The 24,554-nt window shown below is 34.4% G+C and overlaps 2 protein-coding genes and 1 long non-coding RNA gene across 6 annotated transcripts in view; 2 read left to right on the forward strand and 1 right to left on the reverse strand.

The window, feature by feature from the left end:
* LOC117121839 (2-oxoglutarate dehydrogenase, mitochondrial-like) overlaps nucleotides 1-10,101 on the reverse strand; it is a 63,144-nt gene extending 53,043 nt beyond the window's left edge. For all 3 annotated transcript variants that reach the window (XM_033267218.1, XM_033267216.1, XM_033267217.1), the window contains exons 1-2: nucleotides 9,955-10,101; nucleotides 8,438-8,873 (exon numbers count right to left, since the gene is read on the reverse strand). In XM_033267218.1, the coding sequence (XP_033123109.1) occupies nucleotides 8,438-8,647 (210 nt within the window). In that variant the 5' untranslated portion in view covers nucleotides 8,648-8,873; nucleotides 9,955-10,101. The remainder of the gene's footprint in view (nucleotides 1-8,437; nucleotides 8,874-9,954) is intronic.
* On the forward strand, nucleotides 805-1,878 carry LOC117121841. The gene is made up of 2 exons (XR_004447636.1): nucleotides 805-991; nucleotides 1,271-1,878. It is a non-coding gene; the product is annotated as an uncharacterized LOC117121841 (long non-coding RNA).
* Nucleotides 10,102-10,364: 263 nt separating the features above from the next.
* LOC117121840 (solute carrier family 15 member 4-like) lies at nucleotides 10,365-23,803 on the forward strand. 2 transcript variants are annotated; one of them, XM_033267219.1, is made up of 9 exons: nucleotides 10,365-10,568; nucleotides 12,235-12,637; nucleotides 17,009-17,219; nucleotides 17,747-17,916; nucleotides 19,460-19,677; nucleotides 20,104-20,290; nucleotides 21,363-21,563; nucleotides 21,853-21,984; nucleotides 22,909-23,803. In XM_033267219.1, exons 2-9 carry the CDS (start codon nucleotides 12,289-12,291, stop codon nucleotides 23,181-23,183), a joined length of 1,743 nt encoding a protein of 580 aa, XP_033123110.1. In that variant the 5' UTR covers nucleotides 10,365-10,568; nucleotides 12,235-12,288; the 3' UTR covers nucleotides 23,184-23,803. The 2 variants fall into 2 exon arrangements, with proteins under 2 accessions (XP_033123110.1, XP_033123111.1); XM_033267220.1 differs by lacking the exon at nucleotides 10,365-10,568 and adding an exon at nucleotides 10,645-10,893.
* Nucleotides 23,804-24,554: the final 751 nt, after the last annotated feature.

Below are 24,554 nucleotides of genomic sequence, written 5' to 3' on the forward strand. Positions count from 1 at the left end.
ACATTGGTTGTACCACGAAGGAATTAGTTGTACGGACTGTATTTTGCTATGCCGTGTGATTACAAACAGGCCCCACACTTTGTCGAGGAAATTAATACAAAACACAGGTGAAGTTATGCATGACGTCAACATACGAAGCCACGCCCCCTTGGCTGAACCCGTTGTATTTAGCAACTACCCAATGTGAGCCTGAGCAGATGAAACTCGGTAGAGGGCCACATTTATTCATTCTTTATTCATTCATATTATTAATATTATTTCTTCTTAGAATGCCATCAGTTGCATATTGCAGTCCAACTGATGACAGTCACTAAATATTATAAAAATAAACGCACGGGTGAGAATAAAGGGGAAAGTGCTCCTTTGTTTGAGAGGTTGGTCAAGTGATTTCAGGGCATACCTGTACCCGCCAGACCACTGTGATAATTGAACCGCATCGGTTTTGACATTTTTACACCGCAATTTAATCAGTTCTTCCATGCTTTGACCAAGTACTGCACTACTACTACTACATCCTTCATTTAGCATTTGTATAATCCTGCTAACAAACTATAACAGCAGTGAATACATATCCTTCGTGAGGTGATAATAAACTGGCCTGGGAACGACAGGTATTATAATTTTCAAGGTGTGTACTCTTATGAGTCAAATCAATGTTAGCAGGGATGCTCTGGGCCATTTGAAATACAGCTACTGTACTGCATGTTAGACATTGCTAATTAGAACAACATAATTCAATAATTCAACAAACTGTTTACCTTTCTACTAAAGGTTCAATACACACATTTATGGTGTAGCTCATTAGCAAGCCTATAATCAATTTTGATAACAGTGTTCATTCAGCTGATCAAACAAATCATGAGGCTTGCACTCCCAAAACCAGCATACTGTCGCTAAATGATAAACTGAGTAATTAGCATAAGAATGTGGCCATATTGTATACTTTAGTACAGAGAAATCATAATACATTACTTTTATTAACTTTAGAATAGTAAGTAGATTCCAGTAAATGACACTTTAAAGCTTATAATGCATGAATTGGACGCTTTTAATTGTTACACGCAAACCGCGCAGAATGTTATCTTGTTATTTTAAGATCTTTGTGTTACTGTTTGTACACTTGTGAAAATGTCGATACTGTAATTGTGAACGGCCCCTAAGGTCCATTGTCTATAATTCATCACAGAAAAATATATTATTGCAGTTTGCAAAGCTTGTCAGATCAGGTACTTTCTCTCAGTTTCTGTTGAGGTAATTTGTAATTTTTCAGATACCTACAGTAAACAGACCGATTTGGTAATAAGCGTCACTTGACCTAACTTGGGTGTTGGATGTAAACAATGGACTGGGACAGCGGAGATTGCTATGGAGGCTGTCCCTTATTGCTTTAAAGATCATCATAATTGCTGTATTTGTTCTTTTGAACGTGATGTAAGTTACTCGAAGCCGGGCACTCATGAAGGTCACACAACGAGCATACAACAAATCTAACTCCGCTACCAGTGAGCAATATCTACAGAATTTTGGTGGCAAACTAAACAAATCGTCATTAACAACGATTCGTTGTACACATTGTGGCGTTCTGTTCTACATAGAATCGCATCGGCAGATGACCATGGGGGACAGCGATTGATTTCTTTTTAAAAATAATTATCATAGATGAAAGTTTAGTTTTCTTGTTTTTATTTGAATGATAGAATACTCAATCATTTTTGGTTGTGATAAATAAAGTTGGATTAACATAGTTATACTGTAAAGTACTGAGGTAATTAAAATTGAATGTGATGTCCCAATCAATATACTGCAATGAATCAACTACTGAAATTTACTTAAAATCACAATAAAATTGAAGAATTCATTAAATGAAACTGAGTACAGTATCCTCTGGACTATCCATCACAAATTTAAGTCTAATAGAGATAGAGTACGTAAGTTATTCAGAGAAATACTAGCGATGATCCATATTGACAGCAATTTGAGGCTGCCTAATGCAATTCGATTAAAACATGAAAGTGATTTAGCTAAAGGTGTACTACTGTACAGTATGTCCTTTCACCAGTGTCAAATCCATTTCAGCGCTGTAAGCAAATGCACCAATTAAGTCCTGGCATCTTCTTTTGTAAAGCTGACATAGTTCTGGATCAAGGATGAATAGAGTCTCTAGTGATGTACACTAAAAAATATCACTACTGTACCTTGCACTCCCTTTTGAGGGTCATTTTAGGGTTTCTGTGGGATTTTCTATTCTTTTTTGCTGTCTTTTTGTTTAGGAGACATTTTTTATACCTTGCGAACCCACCGACTGCAGATATTGGTTTCAAATAAAAATTGGCTAATCTCCAAAGATATGTATATTTCTTCCTAATTATATAAACTTGAAGCACTTAACCATCCTATTTTACATTCACCAATAAAATTTCATTTTTATTTTCTCCTCTGTCTGGTCGTTAACGCTTAAGATTAACATTATTTGTCCAAAAAACATACTGTGTATGAATATCGCCCAAACAACAAATATGAGTCATTTAAACCATAAAATCTGATATTTCTACCTCAAAAAAATTTCAACATACCATTGGTAGCTATGAGGGCATTTGGACACTTTTTCCACTTTTACTAATTAATAATGCACAACTCCCATAATAGTTAAGGCTAAAGTATTTGGCCAGTGATCTGTGATATCTACAAATGAATAGATAGTCAAATTCATGGCCTGAACAACTCACTATCTCAATGAACCAGCTTAATTAATTTAACAAGGGCACAGAGGTTCTGAACATTAGTATTTTTAACGGACAATAATTGAATTCTTACACCTGAGCCATCAATAGCCCACAGCACTTCTAGGAAACATATCTTCACAATGATAATCCTAGCGACGACAGCTTGATTATTGCGCAACTAGCGATCTTACTTTCCAATGTTCTGGCACTTGGCCATTAAAAAAAAGGTTTGTACATGGTGACTGACAGCACAAGTTGTTAAGACATATTAACCACCACATTACTGTACATCTCAGCCATTTTATCACTGTATGTTCTATCTTGCTCATGGACTTTGAATTATCAATAGAGTTTCTGTTTTATAACATCAAATTTAGATACTGTACATTGGTATCATGATATAATCACATAATGAATGTACTCTATTTCAGTACTTGGTACATAGCTAAAATTAAGGCCAATTAAATCATTTTTCCATGGAAAATAAAAAGAATGACATTCTGAAAGATTGTGTCAAATCCTACAAAAAAACAATCTTCAATATTTACCACACTGTTTACCACTACAATGTAGTAGTATAGAATAGTAAAAAGCAAATAGAAAATTACTCTCACCGAAAAATAATTCAATGCCTAGACGTGAAACTAACAATTTTATCTGGCCTAAAAATATGAATTCATTATATTTATTTAGAGTAATGAAAAAAAACTCATACAGACAGCATAATTTGTAATGCTTTTCCAAATGTCTATGTACTGTACAGGTACAATAAGTGCTTTATCTTTGCTTTAATGAGATGAGATGCTCATTTTAAAGGCGCAATAATTTCAACTGTCATTTACCCCTTTTACACGGGCTGCAAGCAAAACTCTGGACGCAACCCAGGATTTTGCAATACCCGGGCTTGAAACTCTCGCGTTGTGGTTGGTGTAAACATCTGCGGTCAGGTAGGCCTAAATTTTGCTAGCAACGGGCTAGGCCTAGACACTTTTCAAATTAAACCCCCTGCGCTCCGGTATAGACTTGATATAAAAACTGCTGATTTAATTCGCATAATTTAAAAAGAATCTGCATATAAATTCCTTCAATAACGAACTAATAAGGAACTCGAGCGAAGTGATGATCACCATCGCAACAGAAATTGAAGGCGGTATTTGAATCGGTGTTCGTTGCCGGTGTGAAGTGGAAGCAACTCAGACTTTTTCGTTCGATGTAAATGGGAAATGCACCCGAGATCACTCCAGAAATAGCACGGGTTTATTTTGCCTTGGCAGTGTAAAAGGGGTAATTATTAGTAATTTATTAATAAATATATCATTTCACGTACCTAGGTATCTAAATTAAGATGACTTACTAACATGCATTACATGAACTGCATACTCACAGCATTCTACTTTCTGTTAAAAACTGCTAGTATTATTTAAATAAATTAATGCCTGGGCCCCATGTTACTTGTACTTTAGTATCTTTACTAAAATTTCTAAAACCATAAAATATCAAAATTAGGCCTACTATTCAGGCCTCGAATTTTACCGCGGCCATTGCCGACGGTGCCATCCCAGTTGGCATTGGTGCCCCTGAAAATGAAGCACGACAACGGACACTACTTGCCTGCCCTTTTGAAGCCTTGGCCTCGGTGCCCTCACGATGCATGATATAGATCATTTGACAATAAAAAATAAATCTAAGTAAGAACGTTTAAATCTTGAAAGAAAACACGAAAGCCAAAAATGTAGGTCGCCATAGCTAGCCCAGGTTAGGTTGCAGTGACAGAACAGAACATGAGAGAATTTCCATGTGTGTTGTTTTTGCGGTTACCGTTGTGTGCGCATGCGTCCTACTCTTGCGGTTATTGCAAAACATGGGCTCATTCGACTGGTTCATTTCGTTGGAAAGAATTTTCGTTGATTATTATTTTCATTCGACTGGTTCGTTAAATACATTTCGCTGACAACGAAAATTAACGTAAACCAGAGTGCGGTAATCAGCGTTAAGTTATCCACGTGACCAAAGAGAAACATGGACGATTGGTGATTTTTTATTAACAACATTTGCGTTAATATAACTTAGATTAAATTTCATAAAATAAACATTATAATATTTACCCACATGGAGTCAAAAAATTATTGTAGACAAACAGAATAAAAAAAAACTGGATGAAAATATTTTTTTATGAAAAACTCATACCACAAGTTGAAGCAATCTTGATTACGCAACGTGTATCGTGGTAACTATACAGCCATTTTGTTTTGTCGAGTATTTACAAGTTTTCTATTCGACTGGTCGTCTTCGTTGAGTAGGATGTTACCGCTGCGCAGGTGGGCGTGGTTTAACGAAGAACGACCAGTCGAATACAGCCTTTGTTGTAAACATGTGCTTGCTGCACAGCTAACTTTGGGCGATCTTACGTCATCGCAGCCATTTTGGAGTTGTGGCTTCCTCTCCGATGACAATGGACTGAACAACAACACAAATTTTGCCTTGGGTGCCCTTTTATACTTTTTTTTTGGCCTTGGTGCCTTTCTATTTGGCCTTGGTGCCTTTCAAAATCATGTCATACAAGAGGCCATTTGGCCTTGCCCATAAAATCCCCAAATTCGAGGCGTGACTATTTATCAAAATCAATATTTAAAATGCAAGGATCCTAGTACAGTAAAACAATCAACTAAAATATACTTTCTTTTCAAGTACAGCAAAATATTAACAAGTATTAAATAGGGAATTAAATATGAAAGGACAAATGCAAGAAACTGCAATGATCACTTCCTGTAAACTGGAGGACACCAGATGATGAGTGATGTTGACTTAAATCCCATCATAAGGAAGTGATTAATTCCTTGGACAACTGATGCTTGAAAACTAATACAGTATTTAGGAAAAAAATTGTTTATTTTCTTGTCTTTTTAGTCCTCAGCATTATTTATACAAACATAAAACAAAAAAATTCTAGTCTGTATGACCATACATTACTGTATCTAAATTGCAACACAACACAATGTGTATTTTTTCAATGTGAAACTACAATAATAACAAACTGAGTGAATGATTTTAGATCAGTAACAAACTGTTCACTATAAAAGTAAAAAGATTACAAATCCAGGAAAAGAAAAGGCAAATGGTTCTAATTTATACTATACAAATTCATGATTTTAAGACAGACAATTTGTTGTTCCTAGTGGGATCCTTCTGGTGGTAAATTGGGCAGTACACAGGAAGACAACCTTCAATCTTTTCCCAGGGGTGTACTGTGTTCTTCAACATGCACACTGTATGGGTCTTTACTGTAAACATAGGACCAACGGCTTAAAAAACACAAGGAGAGTACTGTAGCGGATAGAATAGAGCTGGGGACCAAAGGATCTCCATGGTTCAGCACAAACACACATTGGCAACCATAACCAAATACATGGTTAACTATTAGATAGTGATGTTTCATCCTATTTATTATTCAGAATTTGATAATTGTACTTTGTAAGTCTTCATGACATACATCATTTCTCATTGGATAATGGCTTTATGTACTATCTTTTGTACGATAATAATAAAGACAAGAAATGCAAGATTAACCAATGACGACAGGAATTTAATTCATACAGGTGTACAATTACTGAAACCTGAATGCTTAAAATTCAACATATTTCAACTGTTACTGTACATTGATCTTTTCACAAAGCCCCACCATTTTGGATACTGTTGCGTAGGACCTTCAACAGTTTATTACTTGAGTGAGACAATCATGTATTCCTGGCTATTAAATAACATGCTCTAAAGTAATTGGTTAGCTGTCAAATTTGATTGGCAGTCCGGAAAGTTTCACTGATCCGGTTCCATTTTCTTGTGTGTCGGGTCTACAAATATCAATTGGCTATACTCAACAACTTTTTTTTAGCCAATTGAATCTGTCTATAGCCAAAATTTGACGAAAAATCTTTAAAAATCATTAAATGTATTCCGAGCTGACTAGAGCCTTGGTCAGGGTACCAGAAAAAAATCCATAGTAAGTTCACGAAGAGCAGTGGCGTATCTAGGAGTCTACAAGCGGGGGTGCTGATAAGGGGTGCGATGGTGAAGTGGAGGAGCCTCGATGATCAGTTGAGGAGGTGCAAACTCGCAAAACAACTTGACCATGATTTTGGAGCTCAAATGAAAAAAAAAGATGTATTTTAGCAAGTATTTTAAAATTTTAAATGGCTAAAGCAGTTCGTTATTTTTTCACCAATCCAAAGTAGTTTCCGTACACGGCGACTTGGCGATCGGTTAGCGTGAGCCCAGATGAGTGATATAAATATCAATATGATTAGAAAATGTATGACAATGAAAATTACGCCTAGAGTAATCTATTGCTAAATTGATAAAGAGCTTCGGGTCTTCAATATGATTAGAAAATGTATGACAATGAAAATTACGCCTAGAGTAATTTACTGTATTGCTAAATTGATAAAGAGCTTCGGGTCTTTGCAGTTTATCAAGCTTAAGTTAAATGAAGTTAAAGAAAATGGCATTTTACTTTTTCAAAATATGAATCCGATTATTAAAATTTAAAAAATAGGTTTAAGGAGGCCTTGTTTCATTCATAGTTTTGTTAAAAACAAATATCAAAACAGATGGATTTAGTACAATGGTAATGAATTGCGCTTTTGAATTGAAGGGTCAGAGGTTAGTGGCATTGCCTGTCACATTTACTGTAGCATGTCAACTCTGTCATTAAATATTTAACTCTCTTCAGCCAGAATCATAAAAGGAGGTAAATAATATTGAATGCAATAATATAGATCTGTGCTATAGGACATGTGTAATTTAATAGCGGCCCTAGCAATAACTTGTGATTGGAAAGTTTGATTGACAATTCAAAATGTCAATTATATGCTGGTTGGCCTGAATGATCTCAGGAAACTGTCACTCTTGTGTTCAAGGATACAAAATTTTAAAAAAATATACAAAATTAAGAAAAAATATTACAAACATTTATGCTATTAATAGCACATAACCCAAAGCAAGGTCTCTATGTGCTGAATCTTAAGGCCAACTCAGACAGCATTGCCCGACGCAGCCCCTATGTGATTTGTTGTCGTTACAGATCTGTGCGAGTTAAAAACTGACGTGATGGGTCTGCGTCGGGGATAGTAGCGTCGTAGAATAATGAACATGTCTAATATTCTCACGACAACCTAACACTGCTCCCGATGATAAATTGCGTTTGGTTGGGTTGCATTGTACGACGCAATCCGAGTAGGGTTTCATTATCCCAATACCTGGATCAAACACAAATGAAATATAATGTATGTTATATGTAAAGTCAATGAAGGTACTGATTTATAAATATGCAGTAAGGTTGAAAACTATCAGGTACCCATTTTGACTGTGGAGACAACCAATAGTTAATAGGTAATAGTGCCTTGCCTGAGGACATGAGCAAAATGCATAGCAAAGAAGTTTGACACTCTGAACTTTATATTCAGAACCTGATTCGCAATTGCTGCAACAACCACTCCCACTTAAATGTTTATTAATCCGGGTACTCACTGTGTCATGTGACAGCAGTACGACGAATCCAACTCCGCTCCCTAAAAACGTTAGACAATGCAATGCTGTCTGCCGATTGTCATTAAATTGATCAGTTGCACGCGCATTATGGGGCTGTGTTCTCTAAAGAATCGCATGGGCCGGCAGCGAGTGCCCGAATTTAGGCTTTCTTAAGTCAAGTTTGTACCTACCTTATGTACACTTTGTGGATTTTCTAACCAAGACATGTACATTTCCTCAACATAATTTGAACTGCTACCATTAAGAAAAGGTTCCGTGGCAACAGGAGCCACAAAATATCGAGGTAACTGAAGTCTTACGGCACAATGCCGAGGCCAAAACGTCCTATTTACATTGGCCAATTGTCGGCTTTGTGTTAACACTGTCTTGATATGTTGCATTTTGAAATGTCAGTAGTCCTTTGTGGTGCGTTACCACAATTTTTAAAATCGAGTCTTTCTTGGCAAAACGGGTGTTGGCCTGGTATCTCCAGCTTGGTTGAAGGACACACCCTCAACTGAGAAAAAATATATTAATTCTGGTACTGTTGGCTTTGTCAGAAATCAACTCAATGCCTCCGACATCAGCTTATCTAATCAACAGGCTTGGTAAGTATAAAGTCTGTATCTGTGGGTATTGACAAAAGATACTGTGAATAAGACAAGGCTAGACCTTGTAAAGTTTTATTCAAATAAAAATTTCATAGAATTTAAAAAGTTGATAAAAAATTGAAACTAAAGTTGGGCATTAATTAATTAAAAAATCTTTAAACTTGATAAATTAAAACTAATTACAGATACTGATAAACTTTGTTATTCATATGATTGAGATGCAGTTTTCATGACAGCTACAGTTGAGTGGCAATAATGATAAACAAAACCAAAAATATATTAACAAAATTGCAATTCATGATACTTAAAACTTCATATCCATCCAATGTTTTCAATAAGTTTTACATTTTTTATATTTTCTGAAATTTTAATTACTATTTTTCCTAATTTAATGCTTTTCGTGATATTTCCAACTTCATATTTTATATATATTGTTCTCTAACAAAATTGCAAATAATCCTTTAATAATAGGTTATCACTTAATTTTGGTATTTTTAAATTTTATTAAAAATGTATAAAATTACCCAATCTGACTTTTATATAATAAATTGCTTATTGTTGTAACTTCTTGAACTTTTTTTATTACTCCAATACCAATTTTAACATAACAATACATAATTATTTTTAAAACTAGGGGCCTAGGCCTACCACAAATTTTGAAGCTTACTAAGGAGGCTAGGCCTAGGCCTATCAATATGCCTGACTTTTTGACATTAGCTGGCTGGCCACAATTGAAAAATTTATAGGAAAAGTAGGCCTACGCCTAGGCCGAGGCCTGGGTAGTTAAATACTTTCGCTAGCTAGCCTATTCAGATTGGGCAAAGGCAGAGCCGGTTGACCAGACTAGGCCTAGTCTCCTAGGCCTAGGCCGCCTTCCTAGCCTAGGCCTAGGGCCCTACGCGCCTGTACAAATGCACGAATTCGGCTAACTTCTCATGCTGAAAATACCACAGCCAAGCCTTCTTATTCTACCTAGCCTACTCGTCGAATCCGAATGTTTACTCTCCTCCACCCAGTCTGAAACGAACAAGTCATTTCTTCCTATACATTTATACATGTTTTAACATCTTATTAAGGCTAGAGGAAAGCTTACTTACAATTTCACAAGTTCTGCCTCTACTCATCGATGCTTTGCTTTAACTTGAGAAAGCTTCGATCATTCTTTTTCTAGGCGCATTGCACATTCTTTCCATTGGAGTGAAATTCGCGCAATCCAAAAATCTATGACCTTTAACCGTAATGACGCATTGCTCAGTCCATGATCCAAGACAAGAGGAAGTTTTTAAGTCTGTTACAATATTATTTGTTCAGTAAATAACTTTTATTTTTAGATTTTTCCAAGTCAGTTAACTCGATTGTATGCCGTTTTATCATTATTATTTACTATTATTTTATCATTGTATTAATACAATCACCACACTCGAGTCGAGGCTAAATTTATGATTACGATGACATAATTATGTCTGAATGTTGTTAGTGGTTCTACAAAGACGAATGGTTACCAAAGGCTAATGAAAGTGGGCGTACTGCCGATAAGTTTCGCTATTCATGAAAACTTTCCGATATATTTTTGTGGTTACGCAGCATTTCACGTGATGATTTCTATTTACCTTTCCGCTCTCGTGAGTGTAGCCTTCGATCAGTAATAACAATGATGATTTCATTTGTGTATCTAACCATATCTAATGGAAGTGTGTGTCGTAAATAAATCGTGAGTAGGATTTGTATTTTAAATTGCTAGGAATATAAATTCCATCCCATCGAATTTACTAATTAAATCATGTTTATTTGATTCGCGGTGTCAGTGCTAAGACAGTAAGCTTGGGAACTGCAAGTTCAAGGAACTCTATAATCATTAAAGCTGCTGCACAGTTGGGCTGAATTTCGCTTTGCGATAAGGAAGAATAAACAATATTATAAAATCATTGGTCGCCGTTTCAGCTTGCTTCCCCTCTGAACTTTCTGGTGGTGGTATAATCATAACAATAGGCTTATATAATTATATATCATATGACCAGCGGTGAGGAAGGACACAGGTGTGTTGAAAATCTTTGTCTGAAATTTATTTTGTGTCCAATGTCAACCTATGCAGTTGTTTTACTTCTGTATCTGCTTTTATTTTGTATTCTACTGAGATCCAGTCATTGTTTCCCTGCAGCCTTGTTGTTTTTCAGTATATTTTGCCTTTTAATCTATCTATATATATATACACTTATATATACATATATGTACTTATATACATATATATATATATATGTATGTTTGTGTATATATTATTTATATGATATAAACAAATAGATAATTTTCTAATAATTGCTATTGCCTCAATTTTTATAACTTTTAAAATATTTTTCCATTTTTTCCTCAAGTTTTCATTTTTTAACAATATACTTAATCCTTATTTGCTGTAGTATAAGTTTTCATATTTCTCTTATTTTGCTATGCATTATGTTTGGTGGTATCAGCATAACGAATCAACCGAACTAGCTGGAAAAGCTTGAAATTTTTCCTTTTTCATGAGATATTTTTTTAATTGGCCTGAAGCCCTGTCCAGACTATCAAATATTGTTTGAAAAAAACATATAACATGCCTAAATATGGTCATGATGACATCACAACATGACCATATATAGGCACATCATGATTATATATGGGCATACCAAGGCAATTCAACAAAAAGGATGCACATCTCTGCTCGCGAACATAGAGTATGCGTACAGTTCTTTGATTTTTACTGTGGCATCAACAATCCGATACTAGTTGCGAGTACAGCCATCAATTATTAGTCTGTGTGTGCCATACATTTTATGGTGTTAGTTACTATTTTATTAGTTATAACCAATAAACAAAACTTTTAATGATTCAATTAACATTGAAAGTAGTTCAGTAGTTGTATATTAGGCCTACTAGTCTGATACAAATGAAAAATATGTAGGTCGCACTTTTTTGACTAACAATAGATTTTATTTCACAAACTTTCGTCCCAGTCAGTGGGGCTTCATCATATTTTTTATAAAGATCATCAGAGGAGGGCGGAAAAAAATAAAAATATAATTTTGTTATTTAGCAAATAGTTTTGCCAAAAATAAATGGAGGAGAAAATAAAAATAAAATTGTATTGGTGAAGTAAACGGTGTAGTAATAAAAATGCTTTAAATGTATATAATTAGGAAGAAATATACATATCTTATTTTGAAGAGATTTCAAGGTAGAGACGGATGCAATAAGAAGTAAAAAAACTTCATTTCATTTTTTTCATGGTGGCGGGTGTGCTTATTGGCAAAAAATATAATTTTTTCACTACGGTACTACTATTTGTTTATACTGCAGCTAACTAGTTCTTACTGTTAATTTGTTCTTAATCTGTTCCTCAACAGGTTGCGTATGTCATGTAGATCTATGTAGCAGAGTTCATCCGATATTTGCCAATCATGGAGGTGGACTCGGAGAGGGCGCCATTAATCCTTAAGAAGGGTAGCGTGAAGGTCGAAGAGAATGAGGATGAAAAAGAGGTATCTATTATCAACTCTGGACGCATGAAAATAGTACTGTGTATATTGTGCTGTGAGTTGTGCGAAAGGCTAACTTACTACAGTGTTGTCGCCAACCTAGTGGTGTACTGCACAAACACACTTGGCTACACCAGTGCTGATGCTGTTACTGTGAGTCTAGTGTTTTCCGGGACTTCTTATTTCCTTCCTGTGGCGGGAGGTTGGGTTGCGGATTCAATCTCGGGAAGATTTAATGGAATTTTTGGTGGTCTATTGATTTACTTCATAGGTAAGTACATTAGTGTTTTGTGAAAATTGATGTGCCAAAAAAAAAATGGAAAACTTGTGACATCACAGAATTCATCAGCCTATGCGCTCTGACGTTGCGGTCCTATAGATCTAGCACCCTGACCCAAAAGATACATAAAAGCATAATGTGTCTCTGACATTGACTGTAGGATATTATATGCAGTGACGGATTAAAGAGGCCCCTAAATTTGGCGACCAGGACTGAAAAGGGCTCCAGTCTCAGAAAACCCCCAGGTGCATAAAACGTGGTTAACAAACACTTTTTTTAAAATTCACAGTAGTTTCAATCCTTCATATATGTGTATATAAGAAAGTATAATACATACTCCAAGTATTAAAATGCACGCCATCCCAACATGATGGCGTGCATTTCAATACTCGAGTATGAATACTTTCATACTACTTTCAGTCTACTTTCTTATCGGAGATTAATCAGTGGACCTTTTGGTGTTCATATAGTATTATACAAATATTTACTGGGTTGAGGGGCATGGTTCAAATTATAGCCCGAGGTGATCTGGAGGCTGTACTGTGTCCCGAGATGAAGTCGAGGGAAATAGTACAGCCTCCAGATCACCAAGGGCTTTAATTTGAGCTATGACCTGATTAAAATCCCAGTAAATATTTTGTTTTATATACCACTACATAGATTCCCTGTTCTTGAGTCGTGAAGAAGCCTAGGCTAGGGCCTTAGGACTAGTAGTAGTAGAACTTCGCTAGCAATTCATCGAGGCCTGCGTTTGATAACTCGGTAAATTACAGTTTGTGGTTTCAAGATATTCTTCAAATATTCGGACGGCATACTTAACTTGTTTTTTCGTATTATCACTGGCTGCCGAACTCACTCACTATACACTTCTCATGTTCATCAACCAGTTTAAATCTGGAATAAACAATCTTCCATTGTTATTCCTAGTCTACCGGTGACAATGTGCAGCAGAGCGATCGTCAACCGCTTCCAGGTTTTAACCAATCAAATGCCAGGAATCTATGTAGTCGGTATATAAAAGATTCTGGCATTATGTAATAGTCATTTTTTTTTTAATATACAGTAATTAGGAATCAGGGAATTAGTAAAAATGCTTATCACCTAATAATGTTGCTGGTATTGAGTGCAATATATAGTACTGTATGAGATCAAATTATTGAGAATCCTTGAGCAGTTAGTAATTAAAATTACAATGGTTTTATATACAGTACCAACTGCGTAAAAAATAATCAACAAAGAGAAAGTGCTGGAAATATGAGTGTAAAATCCACCAATGAGAAGTCACTACTTCTACCAAATTCCAGATGTTTTTCAAAGACTAATAATAATCTACAGAAAATCAGCCCCTTGCAGAATCAACGGTTTGTGATAATTTGCATCCTGATTTGTGAACTTTGTGAACGCCTTACCTATTATAGCGTAAGTGCCAATCTCATTCTGTACCTGACGATAGAGCTAGGCTACGATAGTGAGGATGCTTCGGTGATATCACTCATTTGGACCGGGACTGTATACACCCTACCTCTGCTTGGTGGGCTTGTGAGCGACTCGTTGTTAGGGAAGCTTAAAACAACACTTTTTTTTCTGTTTTTTTATGGAATTGGTAAGATATTACTGTACGTTTTTAAGTTAAGTGGACATTGATTTTGTTAGCTTTCAGTTTCTGTTATAAAGATGCCATGTGTGTCACAAGCTAAAAAAAATTGAAAAATTCAATTCAATATTGAAATAACTTAATTTATGTATTAGTAAGTTTACATAAAAATTTGAATATGAAACAAATTTTCCTATCAAACAGCTAAGTAAATACAGTACCTCTGCTCTTTTACATAATCCTTAAATTGGCTGGTAGATTTTTGTATAACTTATTTTATCTATTTAAGGTTTTTGATTAAATTTTGGCTGGTTGGTAATAAGCAAAAATTTTAATATCTTTTTATAGGTTTGAAGTTATTTCATACTTTTAAATGAGCTATTCAAGACTTTTTATTGAATTTTTTGGGTATTTTCTGATTTTGTTTGCATAAAATGTACCTTAAAAGATATAATGTCTGTCAGAAACATTCTCAAAAATTTAATCAAAATATTGAATAGCTCATTTAAACTATTTAAAAACTAGTAACTTTCAGTTCTAAAAAAAACATGTTTTTGCTACTTGTATGTTACTGAATAATTGGGGAGCTACATTGTAACTACCTGTACTCCTTCTAAAAAAAAAGTGAAAAGGATCGGAAATACCAGGGCGGCATCAGAAATTCCCCGACGAGAGGTCCAAACTCCCCCATTGTGGGAGAAGCATAGGCCCCACCCAGTCGGAGAAAAAATTTAATTTGTCGGGGAATCTTTTTTTTATTAAAAGATAATAAAATTTTGTGTTTTGTATTTAAAAAGGATGTTGGGGGTACTAGTCCCCCTGTCGGGGGTACTTACCCCCTGTGGGAGGTACCAGCCCTCTGTCGGGGAAGAGCTGGCACACCACTGCACCCATAGCAATCTCAATAGTATACAACACCTCGCACATATGGAGCACCGCTTGCTCTAAACAGTTTTTAATTCCTAAAATTTTGACAGCTTAGTATAGTAAGTCATGCTTGAATTGTACTTTCGGTGCTCAAGATTTGATTTTACCCCAACGACCCTGATGGAAATTTCCCTACAGGGATATCCAAGTAGGAGGTCTAGAGGTCCCCAGCAGGGGGGTCCTTTGCTCCCCATAACCCCTGCTAGTGCTGCCCCTGATACCGCATGTGACAATCGGGAATAATGTCTGGCAGGGATCAATGTCGCAAAGCATTTCAAAGTTCAGAGTTCAAAGTATTTTTAATAGGGAGCTTTCAGTTTGTGCAATGACGCGATGCTAGAACGGAATCACTCTTGCGTGACCTACATTCTCTGAAAATACATAGAGGCTATTTTCGGGCGTCTAGAACACAGAAATTTTGCTGACCCCCCTGGGGTATTGTTATCTCGATCACACCCACTTTCAAAATGAGTTACCTTTTCAGTTCCATTTGATGTCTTCTTTCTGTGTTTTGCTTTTATTTTTTGGTTTTCTGTTCTCTCTTCTGTTATTTGCTTTTTCTTCCCTTTTCTATTGTTTTCTCCCTTTGTTACCTTTGTTTCTTTTTTTTCCTTTTAAGCACTCAAATTTGTGCATTAAGACTTTGTATAATGCACTTTATAATTCAAAGTTTGGATTGGATTAGAACAATTGACTTACATAATTATTTAAAGGTCATAATTACTTATATAATTTATCTAGTGCAATAACCCCTCCATTTTTCTGTGCTGGTATGTAACAAAATAAAAAGGATAACTGGAGCATATGGTCACCAATCAGTGTCTAGCCTTTTAATCTAGTCTAAATAGCATAGCTTATAGGGATCATCCATTTTTCCCCGATTATCATCCTCCCTGTTTTCTCATGACAATGCATAAAAATGATGATCCCTTACATACTTCACTAATAAACAGTGACAATTTATTATTTTGTATGTATTCTCACACCATGCATTTTTGTTGGTAAATTGTCAACCCGGAAGCTAAGGCCAAATAAAAAAAATTACTAGTTTCTTGTCGCCTCATGCATCCATTTTCTCTGCCTCACCAATTTTATTTATTTTTTATTTCCATTATTTTATGAAATGTACAAAAATCTGGCTGACTCACAGGCATCAGTAAAATTCTTCTCTTGATCGTTCAAGGTTGGGGAGATGTTCCAGGGTGAATTTCATTTGAACTATTATGAATTAAAACTCAATACATATGCTATGAATCATGTCTAGTGCATCTTTTATTTGCTTTAAATGTGTCTACTTGGAAAAAATGAGAAAATAGTAGTATTTCCCATCGGCCATCTTGGATTTGCCATTTCGGAGTTAAACAAAATTGCCCTCATTCTCCTTTCTCCCGGGAAACTACTATTTTTTTTTACTTGACCTTAAATTTATTAGTATAAAATTCATTAATTATATAAGTGCTTTTTTCATACTGTACATCATACTAATATTTTTAAAGAGGAACTTTGAAAAAATTTAACTTGTTTTTAATGTTTTCAAGTTTTGAAAAATCCATCTGGTAAGGTACAAAACTTGAATAATAAAGTTCCATATTTTAATTAGCTTTAAATTCAAAATTAGAACAATTAAATATTTTCTTTACCAAATTAATCACATAAATATATAATTCCTGTACTTCAAAATGAATTGTATTTTTGGTGTCTTGTTGGAAATCTATAATAACTGATGGTCTGTTAAAACAATGTTTTAGGTGAATTTGTGAAGGTTTCCATATCTTATGATAGATTATAATTAATCTTCAAAATATAAAAAACTAACAAAATTTATTTTTCAATATTTTCAGGCGCAGCTATTCTGCCTGTCATTTCCATTGACTATGAAAACCTGTTAGAAAGTGGAGCTGGTCTGACGTTAAATCAACAGCGAGGATTTTATATATTTGCGCTGTCGTTAATAGCTGTAGGAACAGGGGGGATTAAATCTAACGTGGGACCATTTGGTGCCCAGCAACTTGAGGATTTGGGAGAAGGAGCAATACAAACTTTCTTTAATTGGTAAGTATTGCAAGATATGATCACCATAGTAGCCATTGTATAGATTTATACAATTGACTGAATAAAGTTTTAAACTATGGTTATATCATACATGTCTCCCTCATTTAAAGACTCCTCTAATTGAAGACCACTTTTCAGTGGTCCCAAATTAACAAATGTTGTTTGGCTCTATTATTTTAATTACAGACCATAGTTGCTAAAAACCATGGAAACACTGATTCCAAATGTGGTCTTTAATTGGAGGGATAATTCTCATTATCAATATTATTTTGGTATATTGTTATTATTATTCATATTAGAATTATGTTTAATACTATTATAATTGTTACTAATGTTATTTATTGTAAATAATTATTGTTATTAAAATTATTTTTAATATTATTGTAAATGTTATACCCGTTGTTATTAATATATTATTATTAATAATGATGTTAATGTTAACAGGCTGATTTCGATGCTGTTGTTGTTTATTGTAATGTCATTTTTGGAATTATTGCCATTTTATTATCTTATTTTGTTACTGACAGGTTCTATTGGTTCATCAATGTAGGATCGGCCATTGCTTATTCAGTCGTTGTTTACATACAACAGGAGATAAGCTTTGCTTGGGGCTATAGTATCCCAGCATTTTCCATTTTACTTGCTACGGTGGCTCTTTTAATAGGAAGGAACAAATATATAACAACTCCACCAGAAGGTAAGTATTCCTTATCCAAATTTCTTACCAAATTTTGAGGATATTTCCCGTACGATTAAAATCGTAACGGTACTGGGTTTGGTCTACAGGAGCTCGTGTTTCGTACTAGGTCATTCCATTCATAGAAAAAGCCTTTAATGCATGTACGCATCAACATCTACTTATTGTAGCGTATGAAAAAATAGGCCAACGTTAATTTTTAATGCATAAAAATATATTCGTTTTTTAATCACTTATTTAATAATTAATTATCTAAATTACTTGATAAATTATTTATTAATATTAAAATATTAGAATATTTATGTGTACAAAGTAGATAGTATATAATAGTAAGAAATAAGGCAGTTTTATGGTAGAATATAGCATAGTAGGTAGGTTTAAGAAATAGGAAAATATAGGTTAATAGTTTAGGGTGTAGCTTTTGAATGGGAGAAAAATGCCTGAGGTCACAGTCTGCACCTGAGTCCTATGTCGGCACTAAGGCCTATAATGCATCTTGAGGATATTTCCCGTACGATTAAAATCGTAACGGTACTGGGTTTGGTCTACAGGAGCTCGTGTTTTGTACTAGGTCATTCCATTCATAGAAAAAGCCTTTAATGGTGAAAGCGTACCTGTCATTAGCCATAGTAGCCTAGGTCAATACATAACACCGGCTGTATAAAATTTATTATAAGATTGAAAATGTTAATCTTATTGCAATAGTGATACACTATGCACACGGTTTAGTTATTGTTATTTATTCGTTAACGTTATCATATTAATATATAAATTTAATGTATTGTTTAAGTATGAATTACTATGTCCATGTTATCTATTAAAATTGTATATTTAAATAATATAGTAATAGGCACTGATAGCCAAGGTCTAGCCTAGACCAGTCCTAAAACAAATGAATATGCGAGTGTATAAAACTATGAAAAATATAAAGAAAAAAACGCAAAATTGTGAAAGAATAAAGGAAGAAGGAAGAATAGGAAAGAGATTTGGAGCGGCTGAAATATTTTCCGAAAATATACAATAGTAGTCAATATGCTATTATTGCATTACATTTTTGTAAACAATTTTGGGCACTAATCGTCAGAGGTCTCAGTGCCACAGCCTACACTTTTCATAATTCGAAATCGAATCGGACCTTAAGTGATTTCCAAAATCTCTTTATATGAAATAAAGAATAATTAACGATTTTAATCGTACGGGAAATATCCTCAAGAAATATTTTTAGGCTACTGAGTCTACTTATGCATTTAAGAAATGAGGTGTGTGCTCCATAAAACCAATTTTTTAAACTTTATTCCTAGTTGTAATGACATATTTGTTTGTTTGTTTTTTTCAAGTTTTTATCTATTTGTTTTTGCCCTTATTGATTACTTTATAAACTTAAGTATAACATATAAATATTACTAGTAATTTTTGTGCTATTTTTCTTGTTACAATGTTATATGTTATTCTGATAGGTAACTTTTACAGAGACCTGTTCCCTTTATTGCTATCAGTCTCTTATTTAAATTAAAGTTATGAATATGAATTATGAAATTTGCAGGAAGTATACTCTCAAGAATATGTAAAATAGTTTGGCAAGCATCTTCTAAATGTTGTGGAGGCACTAGCAAGGATGTGGAAGTGGAGAATTGCCTTGACCGAGCCAAGGAGGAGAATGGCGGATCATTTCTTAGCGAGCATGTGGATCAAGTGAAATGCTTAGCAAGAATTGTACCGGTATTCCTTTGTATAATTATGTACTGGACAATATACTTTCAGGTAAGTGCGCTTACAATCCATCATCTTTATTTAACAGCTAATCTTAACCAAAAGATAGCAAGCTTGATCGGGGATCAAGGTTTAACACTAGCCACTAAGTGCAAGATCGGTGGTTCAGTGGTTATGACCCCAGGCTAGTTATCTGGAGGTTGTGGGTTAGATTCCCACCTGAATCACTTACATGATTTTTTTTTCACAAGTATGTGGGAACATACTGAGCATTCAGTACATTAACACGTCAGACAACGCAAAGCATTATTCCTATAAAAACTTTTCTGATGCAACACATCATCAAAAAAGCCTGATCGCATTGATAACAACAAAAATGTAGGAGTGGAAGGAGCATTTGGTAGGACCAAGAATGCCATTGACTTTCATTTCTTAATTATAACATAAAACAATTATTATTTCCTCTGTTTGTTTCAGATGCAAACTACGTACATTCTTCAAGGAGAGAGAATGAAACTTGTTTACAATAGTTTCACATTTCCTGTTGCATCGCTAAGTCTTTTCAATAACATAAGTCTACTCCTGTTGATTCCAATATTGGACACCGTTGTTTATCCATTCCTTGAAAGAAAAGGCTACAAATTGACCCAGCTTAAACGGATTGGTAGGTGTTTTTCAGTTTTAGTCTCAATCGTAAATAAAGGCTGGACATCGCTGCTAGGAATGATGATGATAATAATAATAATTATCATTTAGCAAAGTGAAAGTTCAATCTTGCAAGGACTAATGAATATGCATGAGCCCGAACTGGTAACTGCTGTTAATTCCTCATCAAAACATCAGATAGAGTTTAAGTTTGAAAAAGTAAAGGACCTCAGGAAGTTAAATGTCCCTCAAATATATTTTATTTTTATTATTCTAATTTAAAGACCAAAGCTGCTAAAGGCCATGAAAACCCTGGTCCCAAAGTCTTTAATTGGAGGGAGACCTGTAGCATTAAAATAATGGACCCTTCCTCTAAGCCCCCACCCCCATTAGATATTGTTGCTAAGGTTTTGCAAAATTACAGTGTAAAAACATATGCAAACATGTGCTTTTGTAACATGAGTAAATCAGAATCAGCAACTTTATTATCTCCAAATAAAGAAATTGAACGCTTGATAAAGTTTAATACCTTGCATATAAAAATACATTCAAATATTATATACAATAAAATGTACATTTTACATTCAAAGTACATTCAAAACATATCAGATACAAAAAACGTTACAATACTAAAACATCAAAAATCGAACACAGAATGGAAAGACATTAAAAATACATTCATAAAATACAATATTATACAATACAGCCGTATACATTACTTAAAACATCAGTTCAAATTAAAAATAATAAAATACAAAAACATCAAAAATCAGAAATGAAAAGCTGCATATTGTTGTTCATACTAAATACTAAGCATAGATAGGATTTATACTGAATATTAAGTATAGATCCCATCCATACCCAACACTCAGTATAGATCCTATCTACAATAGTTCGTATTGAAGAGTTTAATGCCCATGGGGCTAATACCCACGTAGCCCAATGGCTACCGCGATCAAGCATACACCATTGTCCGATGATAACTCGTCGACATCAAATACACAGCACCCCTGGCGCACATATAGGAGCTCCATGATCCCTAGAAATATTTTTATTTTATTTACAATTTTCTTCTCATCATGTCTGCCAAGGTTTTGGGATGTTCTTAGCGTCATTGTCTATGGCAGTGGCCGCCATTGTTGAGGTTGCCCGGAAGGACATAATGCAAGATGGCGGATATTTTAACCAGATCCTGGCGGATAAAACATACAACGCTTCCAATTTGAGTGTGTTTGCGCAAATTCCGCAATACTTTATAGTAGGAGCAAGTGAAGCTTTCACCAGCATCACTGGTTTGTAATATTTCGATAATTTTTTGTATTTTTAGTTATTTTTATTTCATTTGTTTATTAGTTTTAGTATACCTACATTGAGAATATTTATATGAGACACATGAATATCATCATAATTATCATTATTACCATTATTATTATCATTATCGTTATCATCATTACTATTATTTTTTTTAATGTTTTTATTATCATTATTATATAATTATGGTTATGGTTTGCCACAATATAATATTATCAAATTTTCATATTTATTGTATCATAATTATATCAATTTCTTGCCATTTCTTAGGCCTGGAGTTTGCATATTCACAGTCTCCAAAGGTGTTACAAGGCGTGGTAATGGGACTGTTTCTCTTGACCTCTGGGCTAGGTAGTTACGTTGGCTCCTTACTGGTGATCATCGTTAATGCAGCAACGAAAGGTAGGACAAAAGCTGAAATATGTACGCTGAACAATTTGTGTTCAGTTCACTTGGCAGTGCACTATTTAACTGAATGTTTAAGCTAAAATTGAAACCTAAATACTCTGAAATCACACCTTTCGCTTCATAGCACGTATTTTCTTTACAAAAGCCTGAAATTATTGAGCCAGGCTTACATTATCAGTCTTTAAGGTTTATATGTCTGTAAATGAATTTTACAAGGGAGAAACTAATATTTTTTTTTGGTATGGATATTATTTAAATTTCTGCCTCATAAAATTATATTATAAAATGTATTAGGAAAATTGTGGGAAAATTTGACTTGTAGATTCTACCCATTACACACGAAAATAAAACAGAAACTAGATTTACAAGTAGAATCTACTTAGAAAAACACTTCTTATCTTAACTACCATGTAATGTAATCAACTATCGCACCACTTTATTGTACGTAGTTATCAATTTCCATTTAAGCAAGATTTACCTATTTTGCGTACGTTAGAAATTAGACAAGACCCCTTGCATTTTACAAAAGCTGAATTTGATATATTGTTTTACACAATTATTACCAAAGTTCCTCTGGTGTAAGCCCCATTCCCTTGAACACAAACAGGCTGAGTGTGGGCTTATACAGGGGAAAAATATAATTTTGATGTTGAATATTTGACAGCATTGTCCTATAATTTTTATGGATGGCCAATTTTATGGATGGTCTATATTGTATGTATGTTTTTCACATTTCATCATGCTTGTTTTTGTATTGCACTATGTTATAAATGTAAAATAACCATTTGACCGGGAAAATAATGGTACATAAAATTTGGCGTAATGTAGGGCATGGGCTCATCCCAATTGTCTTTATACTTGATGTTTTGGTATTATTATATATTTGTCATTCATTACTGTATTGTCCAATCATTGTAGGTCATGAGTGGTTTCCGGATGAAGTTAACGATGGTTACTTAGAATACTACTATATCCTGTTGTCTCTAATGATGATCGTCAATCTGGTCATATATTGTTTTGTTGCGCATTACTATACATACATGCAATACCCAAGTCAAATTCCAGAGCCACTGGACCATGATGGAGATGTCGAAGGTGATGCATCAGATAAAATGAAAATGAATGGAACAATGCATCGACAGAATAAGGCACTGCTGGTGAAGGAAGGCACTTTGTCTGAATCTGAAATATGATAGATAATGATCAATGATGATAAATAAAGTTTTATGCATTTAAGGCATTCATGATTAGCGACATAAATGCAATAGCACCCTCATGAGATGCAGCTTTATGTTGGTGCTTGTCAAAGATAGCGCACTCACTGAATTACGTACTGGATTTTCTGTAATGCGAACGGTGCTCAAATTACTTGTTAGTATTGTTAGTTTTTTTGTTAGTTTTTTTGTAGAGGGTGCAATTCCATGAAAGCTTTCAATGCCATTGTGCACACAACAGTGGCGTATCTAAGGGTGCACAGGGGTTGCATGCCACACTCTCCCCACAAAAAATACTTTCCCCCACCCCCATCTTATGAAAATATCTGAACCAAGAAAATCAAGCACAAAACTTAAAACTCACCTCAAATCGCCTTATTTTGCGAGCTAGTCCCCCTTTACCTAATCACAAGCTCCCCACTCATGGGTGTATGCCATGGGGTTCGGGAAGATCGTATGACCCCACTCCCCCAAATTTTTAAAGGTCCACATTTTTCCCAAAGACATTTTTTTCCAAAGACATTTTTTTCTAGGGCCTTTTCACAAATGACATAAATGAAAAAGCATTGATGAGATACCAGCAATGAGTCCAAAGACCTTGCCAATTGCGTGACGTAACCTATCTCAATTCCAGCAATTCTGAAACTGAGCCTGCCATCCGCTTCAATCTGGTGGCGCTGTAATAGATTTTCCTGTCTCCCACTGAAAAGGTCCAAAAAATTATGATCACGACCCACCCAGAAAAAATCCTGGATACACCCCTGCCACCCACTTCACATTTCCATCCCCATCAACCCCACCCAAGTGTGCTCTCTTGTTATAAGATCTTTGATGCTTTTTCTACATTAATTTTCATAAAACTATTGACTCAGGAAAAAAATTAATAAAGAGCCATTATTTTTAATTAAAAAAAAAATTTTAATGAATAAATTTATTTTGTCATGGAAAGGTCTCTAGCAAATAAAGAGTTGTTTCCGAAAAATGCTACAAGGGTAAAAAGGTTTTAATGATACATTGTTTTATTAAGCACTCAGAGTCTTTCTTGTATAGGAAAGTTTATAATAATATAATTATATATAATAAAAAATAAATGTTGAATTATAATTGTTAATACAATTATACAATATATAGTGCAAAACTATAAATTTTTTATTATGTAAAAAATTTAAATCCAATTCGGCTTTGTTCAAACGAAGAGTAATCTTTTCATATTTTCTTAATAAAGAAACTGGTAATCTTCTTGAACTGAAATCTTTGATAATAGAACCAAATGGACGTAAGTTGACAAAAAATACAATGCATTTTAAAAATAACACAAAAGATTTAATGGAAGACATGTTTCGGTTTACC

Source organism: Anneissia japonica, unplaced genomic scaffold, assembly GCF_011630105.1.
Source record: "Anneissia japonica isolate Jap-2015-1 unplaced genomic scaffold, ASM1163010v1 scaffold2392_len1475705_cov187, whole genome shotgun sequence".
NCBI lineage: Eukaryota > Metazoa > Echinodermata > Crinoidea > Comatulida > Comatulidae > Anneissia > Anneissia japonica.